This window comes from Bidens hawaiensis, unplaced genomic scaffold (assembly GCF_021521415.1).
Source record: "Bidens hawaiensis isolate Kalapana, Puna unplaced genomic scaffold, B.hawaiensis_p1.1 tig00069269_1, whole genome shotgun sequence".
Classification (NCBI taxonomy): Eukaryota; Viridiplantae; Streptophyta; class Magnoliopsida; order Asterales; family Asteraceae; genus Bidens; species Bidens hawaiensis.
Window position 1 is genome coordinate 1 of NW_027502227.1, and position 9012 is coordinate 9012.

A 9012-nucleotide genomic window follows, 5' to 3' on the forward strand; every position below is an offset into this window, starting at 1 on the left:
TAAAGTCTTCATTATCAATCTTTAATGTTCAATGTTAGCGGTTTTAAGTCTTAATCAGTTCCTAGTTGCCACGATTGTTAGTGTTTTGCAAGTTGCAAATGATTAATTTGTTAATGGTAGGAGAGTATACTGAATTATAGTAGTGTTAGATTGCTATATATATGAATTTTACATGATATTAAAATTACCAATTACCGATATCCCACTGACATATTTTTCCCACCAAAAACATTTTATAAAACTTTTTGACTCCCGAATTTGGAGTATCCTACTTTCTATATCACTGCGATAACCGACATCTCAAATATCAAATATCATCTCAAATATCAGTCCTTAATCGATATCCGATATATTTCTGCATTAACTACTTAGATTATCAGAAAACCTAAAGTTCAAATTCACTTAGAAATAGTAAATGATCAAGATTTCAGATAAACCAAAATAGATCACATATATATCAAATTAACAGAGTACATAGGTAACAAAAAGCATCCTAAAAAACTAACTTTATTTCAACTTATACAGCAAAATTCAAATATCACAATACTAATGCATCATACATGTCACATATATTATATAAGTAGTTATGTACCTTCAAAGCCTACAAATTCCAATCATAAGAACCATCAGCAAGCAGATCCTGCAAGTTAAAATCATCATCGATCGAACCCAATCCATCGAACAACCCGTCATTATCAACCCAACCCACATTCTCCGCCACCGTCGACGTCACCACCACCCCTTTCCCTTTCCCATCACCCGCCACCTCGGGCATATGCCCTTCAAACAAAGCCATATGCCCGAAAAGTTTATCTTTCCTCGAAAAACTCGTCCCGCACGAACACTTCCATTTGGCCTCCCCACAATGCTTCAAATGGGACTTCAAATCCGCAAGAACCGAAAAGCTTTTTTTATTACACCGGTTACACGAATACATTTTCGGACAATGGGTTCGTTTAAAATGATTCTTGACACAAATCACAGACTTCAAAGGTCTAAACTTTTTATGATTCTTGTTTCTACCACACCCGTCAAACGGACACGAAAACCGCGTCCGTTTGACACCCGTTGACTCGATATCACTCCCTAACTTCTCCGGCTTCGATAAAGCTTCAAGGGTTTTGAATTTGTTACCGTGCGCACGCATATGCATGCGCAAGTTAGCATCTCGTTTGAAACCCTTACCACAAAACTCACAAAAATGTAAATGTTCAGCCAGCAATTCAACCGCGTCAAGCTCAATTACATCCAAATCGTCTTCAATTTCATCCCCAATTTGTTCAATTTCATTTTCATGTACTTCAATTTTAGGGTTTGGAAACCCTAGATTTGCAATTAGTGGTGGGAAATTGGGGGTTTTTGGTGTGTGAGGTGGGTTTGTGGTGATTAAGCCGGTGGCGTTGAGAATTACGTCGGATATTGCGGCGGCGATCTCGCCGGAGATGATTTGCATGCTAGGGTTTGGTATGGTGGTGTTGAGGGTTAGTGAGTCGGAGAGGAAGCGGCGGACGGTGTCGATTCGGGATTGGATGTCGGAGAGGTTGCGGAGGTGGTGGTGGTGGTCACCGGCGGCGGCCGTGGCGGCGGCGGTGGGGTCCATTGGACGGTGGTGATAAGTCAACTAGTCAACGGCGATGATGGGAGGTGGATTGGATCTTATAATAAGAAGCGGTCTCATGCTTCATAGAGTTTACTTTTCTTGATAATATTATTTATATAATAAAGAAATAATGTTGAATTGGTGAATAATAATAATAATAATAATAATAATAATAATAATAATAATAATAATAATAAAAAATAGAATATATTTTTTTAATATTTGAGTTAATTGCAAAGATGCTTCATACATGTTCCCCTTTACATTTATAAAATGCACATGTAAACTACAAGGTTATGAAATGAAAATTTGCTTAACCATAATCATAAACGACTAGTCGATTGATTATAGGATAGGTAATCGTCGGTTTTGGTTAAGTTTGATTATTTGTTTATTGTATTTTCTTTTTCTTCGTTTCACTTTTATGGTTCGATTATGATGTTTCAAGCTCACTTATGAAGTTTTATAACTGAAATCTGTTGACTTCAAGCACAATAATAAAGTTTTGAAGTTGAAATGTCGGTTTTAAGTTTGGTTACGGTGCTCCAAACTTAGTTATATACCCTTGCAGCATCAACGTGGATTTTCGAAGTTGGATTGGAGGTATGAAAAATGAAAATCGATGCGTAAAATTTGCAAAAATCACACACATACAAGGTTAGGTTTAGATAAATCCGGTTAACGACGACACATTAACAGTAACCGTAACCGAATGGTCGGTTAATCTAATTAACTTATCATAACTGATCGGTTTTATTTGTTTATGGTTCGGTTTTACTCACCCCTAACTAGTTATAATTATAAGTAAACAGATGATGCTTATAATGAATAAAGATAGTGCTTCTAGCGATGACATCGACACTGGTATTGTTGTTCACATAATTGAGATAGGTTTGACTTAATCAAGACAATCATTCATTTTAAATAGAGTTGTTGATTAAAAAGAAGCATCTTTTGTTTTATTTATGATAAGTTTGACTTAATCAAGAAAATTAAAGTTTGTCTTAATGTGAGTGATAATTTAGCATTTGTTGAAACCCAAAAAATAAATATTCGAAGAACACCCCTAATTTGAACCATTATCCGATCAGCAAGTTGAAGAGAGCTCTAACAAGCATTGGAGTACCGAACCCACGTATACAGCGTAATACGGGGATGACTTGTGGCTAAGGTGAAAGGCCAACCAAGATAGGTTGGTTAACCCGATTATGATTCAATTAATTCGGTTATTTGCTCTCATATAACGTTTTTCATGGTAAACACTTTGTTAATGTCTTTTATTTGTTTATTTTGGTATATATACCAAAAATTAAGCATTATTAATTTTAATAATCCCAACTTTCACTAATTACACAATATTCATTTCAAGTTAGAAAATGTTTACAGAAAGTCCCAACTTTATAAGTATTTTTATTCATCAATCTCATACGTAAATCAACGTCATCAAAAAGCTAACGAGCTTATTTTTATGTCAATATGGGATTACTAGAGAAATATACGTTCAGAGTTATGACTATCACTGAACATGTTATGAGTTGGGAATAGGGGTGTAAAAAAACCCGAACCCGGAATCAGACCAAAAAAATCCTGGAATCAAGTTTTTTATACCCTGGTTTTTACTACCCGAACTCGTACCCGACCATGGCAGTATGGTACGAATGGGGTATGCATTTTAGTACCAAAACCTGTACCAGGAACTGGATCCGATTTGTATCCGATAATACCCAAAAACCAGAACCTGGTTTTTCAAATACCCGAAAATACAAAAAAAAAAATAAAAATGCAGCCCCTTAAAAACCCAATCTATATAAAAAAAACCCAAAAAAACCCCGAAAATAGGGTATTCATATACCAAGTTTTATATACGATACGAACCTGGCCCGTATATGACCAAAAAAAGTGTAGTCCCCTTAAAAACCAAATCTATATCTGAAAACCCCAAAAAAAACCCGAAAACAGTGTATTCAAATACCAGATTCTATACCAATGCACAAGGTTTGGATTTTAGAGAAAATACCCGACCCCGACCTGGTCATACCCGAACCCTGGTATTAGAAAAACAAAAAATGAAAAACTCGCTTTATGCACCTCTATTTGTGAATCCCGACCAATACATGAAAGTAGAGACTAGGAGTGTTAATCGGATCGGATAACGGGTTATTCGGTTTATTCGGTTCGGATTGTTCGGATTTGAAAATTTTGGAACCCTATCCAAAATCCGAATTAGGGACATTCCTATCCGATCCGAATTGAATTCGGATGGATTCGGATTGGATTCGGATAATCCGAAATTATCCGAATAATCTGTATAACAAATATACAAACTTAATTTTTATTAAATAAACACACAAAAGTGAAAAATAAAAATAAAACACTACATAAACAAGGAAGTTAAATAGTGTTAGTGAGTATAACGACGGAGTTTTATGACATTTTTGTCTATGGTTGTTAGGTTAATTGAACGAATAATGAAGTTATGATTATAAAGTTATTGTAAATTTTAATGGACTTGGCTATATACACTAATAACATGTTATATATTCGGATTATTCAGATATATCCGAATAATCTGAACTATCCGGAAATTTTTGAAATCCATATCCGATCCGAATCCGAATTAGTTATTCGGATATTCAGATCAATCCGATCCGGATATCCGAATACGAATTCGGATCGAATTATTCGGGTTTCGGTTTAGGTTCGGATTTCGGTTTTTTTTTGGATTTCGGATTTTTTGAACACGGAGACAAAAATTTAATAACCGAAATAACAATTATTAAAAAGTTTAATATTAATTAAAAAGTTAAATATCAAGATCATAAGCTTACCAATCTCCAATGGCGGATCTGCCGATAATATTCAACACGAGGTTCATAAACACACACGATAATCACAACCAAGCCGTCGATACTCATCACATCATCCTTCGAACAACCGCCGTGAAGCCAATCGTCACTTACCTAATTGCGATTATTCTCGTGGCATATTCCGTCTATCTCCATTACCAAAAGGTATAATTGAATGTTAATTATACTTAACTAATTAATTAGTTGCTTTAATTTTGTTGATTATAGTAGGATACATCATATATATGTGTGTTTATGAAAATGATATAACCTAGGGTTCCAATTGTCGAGCTTGAGCCTGCTCGCGAGCCTGTCATTTATATAATTCGCGAGCCTGTCATTTATATAATGTTTTAAAATATTTATTTATTAATCATTAGTTAATATATATAATGTTATGAAAAAATAAATAAAAACAACTAAATAATATATATTTTTATATATAAGATTATAATAGAAAAAAATATATAAAAATAATTATAATTATATAAAAAATAATTGATAAATAGTAAACGAGCCTAGCTCGAGCTTGAGAATCTACTCACGATCCGAGCTCAAGCTTTGAAAATTGAGCTTGAAACGAGCCGAGTTCGAGCTCGAGTTCTGTGTAAGTTAAACGAGCCAAACTCGAGCCTAGTGAGCTCGGCTCGGCTCGTTTGCACCCCTAGTGTTGTGAGTAGAGGATAGAGAAAATGCAGTGATTTTTCTGTATATTTGAAACGTTATCGTTCATCCCCTATAATTCTTTAATATTTGTTGAAAGTGGTTGTGAGTAGAGGAAAGAGAAAATGTAATGATAAAGTTATAGAAAAGTATTATTTAACTGAATAGGTGAGAGAAAAATTAGTGATTTTTAGTGTAATTTTGGATTTGAAGATAGTGGAAGGGATGAGAATGCTCTTAGATGCCATTTGGCTGTACATTCTGACTAGGACTGACAAACGGTTTGGGTCAGGCGGGGTCGGGTCGATTCAAATAAGGGTTATTTTGTTTCGGGTCGGGATGGTTCCGGTTGAAAGCGGCCGGGCTTAAAAAATGTTTTCTTTGAAATTACTGTAAATTTAAGCTTTGCTTATGGTTTTCGGCACCGGTTAAGCACGTTTAGACATCAGTTACGCTTGTTTAAATGCTGGTTACACGCACTCTGGTGCCAGTTGCGTGTAATGGCCCCCGGAATGCGGTCCAGTGCAATGCAACGGGTGGAACCCGATACGGTCTTAAACCATCATTCCACACGAGTCATCGGCTTCAGTTACACGCATTCCAGTGTGGGTTACGCTCGTTTAGGTGCCGGTTATGAGGGCGACATAGGTTACACGTGTTGGTTTTCTGTTGAAAAGATTGATATCTTTTGAATGCTATGTGGTATACTTGTTTATGAAAATTCGATAGTTCAAAATAGTAAATTTTATTGCCTGCATCACATTTGAGATAATTTTAGAATGAAATGATTATTCTTGATATACAGGGGAAACAATGAGTCATGAATTGGGATATATTAAATTAGTAAACAAACTAATCAGTTGAGCTAATTTAGCTTAAAAGAAAAGTGAACTAGTTAAGAAATACACAAAACAATGGAAGCATATTTGCATAAAGCAGAATGTATTATTGAACTGTGAATAACAGGTTAGTCAGATACAGGCTATATTTATGAAATGCGGAATGACTGGACTGTAAAAGTCAGAACAGAATCGTTGCAACGAACTTATGAACCTTTCATGATTTAAAATAGGAAATATAAGATTTATGTCAACTAAGAATCCACAACTATTACTTGCATGTTTCTAATATCCCAAAACAAGATACTTGTTTCGGACTTTCGGTTCCTAAATAAGTTACTAAAAAGCTAGCAATGAATCAACGAATGAAAATATTTATACTAGGAACACCAATTACCTAAAAGCTAGCAATAAATCAACAAATGAAAAAATTAGGGAGGCAGGAATTAGTTGATGCAAATCTATGGAATGCATTAACATTAGGATATCAAAATGACACGAGTTATATCCTATTCTTGTGAATTAGCTTGTGTAATACAGATGATAACTAGAAAGTAAAACAGGGTGTATTGGATTATCCATCGAAATATTAAAATAATTCAATGCTTCATCTAAATATTAAAATACTACTGGACTATACAAAATTCACCTGGACATGCTTACCTCATCAATGGTATAATCATGTTGCCTTGAAGGAGTTATATTTTTTGAATACGGTGCGGTATATGTGCTTGGTCTTTTACTTCAACATAACTAGTGGGATTTGACTTGAATTATAATCTTGTTAGGATAATAATGATTTAAACTTTTGCTGAAGTTAAATGTAATAATTTCATTCATATACAGGGAAAACCAGTCACCACTGTTGTCTGGAGCTTCTTTATTGGTGCTATTTTGGTCAAATTGCTTATTTGGCGGCCGATTGTAAAAGGTGAGGGTCTTTGACGTGTCGATTATTGGTTGTTTTTCAGTTGTTATACTTAGGTTTATACCAGAATGATGATATCTCTGATTATTTTTTCTGTCAATTCACCTGGACACTGATGATGTAAAACTGCATTTAACTTCTTTTGGCATGATGCGATATTTGTCTTTTTAATCGTATATATAAACTGTTAATACTTACAATACATGCGATAATTAATTTTGAATACCATCAGGGCATATAACACTATCTTTTATATGTTTGTTTCAGAATCGATCATAATTATGCCTGAATTTGGAGTCCAACTTGAAACTCATTATGGAAGGTACTGAAATTATCTGGTCTTTTTAAAAATTTTGGCACTAATGCAGTTTATGCGGATAAGAAATATACACAACGAAATCGTATTTAAGTTATATCTCACAATTTCTTTTACTTATGTAATGTTTATGTTTAAGCAAGATATGTATAACAGTGCTGTAACTATTTGTTTTATATGATTTGTAGTGGAAGGATAAACCGGCGCTTTATTCCCGTAAGCAAGATTCTTAAACCAGTGTTGAACGAATGTGTTACCCCGGTTACTTGTTGCTGGTGCTTATCTTTCTTGATGCGGGATGAAAACGAACTTACTTTAGTTTTCAAGGTAATTACTATTTATAGTTAGGGGTGCAAACGAGCCGAGCCGAGACCGAGCTCGAGCTCGGCTCGTTTAATTTGCATTTGCACAGAGCTTGAGCTTGGCTCGTTTCGAGCTCCACTTTCAAAGCTCGAGCTCGGCTCGTGAGTAGATTTTTAAGCTCGAGCTCTGCTCGCTACTATTTATCAATTATTTTTTTATATAAATATAATTATTTTTAAATATTTTTCCTATTATTATTATTTTGTATATAAAATAATATATATTATTTAGTTATTTTTCTTTATTTTTTCATAACATTATATATATATATTAATTAATAATTATTAAATATATATTTCAAAAAATTATATAATGACAGGCTCGTTTAGGCTTGCGAGCCGGCTCGGGCTCGATAAGTGAAGCTCGGGCTCGATCGAGCTTTTTAACGAGCCGATCTCAAATAGCTCGGCTCGTTTTCACCCCTATTTACAGTTATATTCTCTATTTAATCATTACCAATGTTATGGGAATAATATTGTTTACTTCTTTTATTGTTTTCTCAGAAATTCCGCCCACCTTTGAAAATGTTAGTACCCATATGGAAAGCTTTATGCGTTGCCACGGATTGTAAAGAAAGCTTTGAGTTTCAAGAAGACGAGTAAGTCATGTCGAGAACCATACATCGTATTTGCACAAATTCTCGCATGTAAAAACACAGACAAGTTCTCGATCAAGACACATGACAAGACTTTCTTGTTTGGTGTTTATATTCTAAACAAGAACCCTAGAAAACAAAACGAGGATGGTGTTGCTTCATCGATGCTCAAGGTCATCTTACAAAGTTACAATGTACATTGTAAAGATTGTTTGTTAGAACTATGGTAAACAAGTTATCTTTCCAATTAGTTTTCTTGATCCACGTCGAATGGAATTTATTGTGCCCGTTGTTAAATCGATTTCCTGAAAGAAATCAGTAGTCTAGGGGTGAAAACGAGCCAAGCCTGAGCTCGACAAGGCTCGAGCTTGGCTTGTTTAACTTACACAGAGCTCGGCCTCGTTTCGAGCTCTATTTTTAAAGCTCGAGCTCGGTTCAGGTTCGGCTCATCTACTATTTATTAATTAATTTATATTAATTTATATATATATATATATATGTATGATTATTTTTATATATGTTTTTCAATTATAATTATATGTATAAAATAATATATATTATTTTGTTATTTTTAGTCATCTTTTCGCTCATTATGTATATTAATTAATAATAATTAAATATGTATATTAAAAAAATATATAAATGACAGGCTCGTTTAGGCTCACGAGCCGGCTCGAGCTCGATAAGTGATGGTCGGGCTCGCTCGTTTATTAAGCGAGCTTTCTTTAGTCTCACGCTTGGGCTCGGGCTCGTCTCGATCAAGCTTTTTCACGAGCCGATCTCGAGTAGCTCGCGAGCTGCTCGGCTCGTTTGCACGCCTAGAAATCACAGAGTCTGTTATTTGTGTTTCGGTACAAATATA

The 9012-nt window shown here is 34.6% G+C and overlaps 2 protein-coding genes across 2 annotated transcripts; one reads left to right on the forward strand and one right to left on the reverse strand.

The window, feature by feature from the left end:
• Window positions 1–601: 601 nt before the first annotated feature.
• Window positions 602–1675, reverse strand: LOC143605386 (zinc finger protein NUTCRACKER-like). The gene has a single exon (XM_077081525.1). The coding sequence runs from the start codon at window positions 1598–1600 to the stop codon at window positions 602–604; it is 999 nt and encodes a 332-aa protein (XP_076937640.1). The 5' UTR covers window positions 1601–1675.
• Window positions 1676–4437: 2762 nt separating this feature from the next.
• On the forward strand, window positions 4438–8455 carry LOC143605388 (uncharacterized). Its single transcript, XM_077081527.1, has 5 exons — window positions 4438–4611; window positions 6795–6879; window positions 7144–7198; window positions 7381–7519; window positions 8059–8455. Exons 1-5 carry the CDS (start codon window positions 4438–4440, stop codon window positions 8155–8157), a joined length of 552 nt encoding a protein of 183 aa, XP_076937642.1. The 3' UTR covers window positions 8158–8455.
• Window positions 8456–9012: the final 557 nt, after the last annotated feature.

Bases quoted from the DNA above. Each gene is read 5' to 3' on its own strand.
- LOC143605386 (XM_077081525.1), bottom strand. From the start codon at position 1,600: ATGGACCCCACCGCCGCCGCCACGGCCGCCGCCGGTGACCACCACCAC.
- LOC143605388 (XM_077081527.1), top strand. From the start codon at position 4,438: ATGGCGGATCTGCCGATAATATTCAACACGAGGTTCATAAACACACAC. The intron at 4,612-6,794 runs GTATAATTGAAT...ATTCATATACAG, and splicing joins TCTATCTCCATTACCAAAAG to GGAAAACCAGTCACCACTGT. The intron at 7,520-8,058 runs GTAATTACTATT...TTGTTTTCTCAG, and splicing joins AACTTACTTTAGTTTTCAAG to AAATTCCGCCCACCTTTGAA.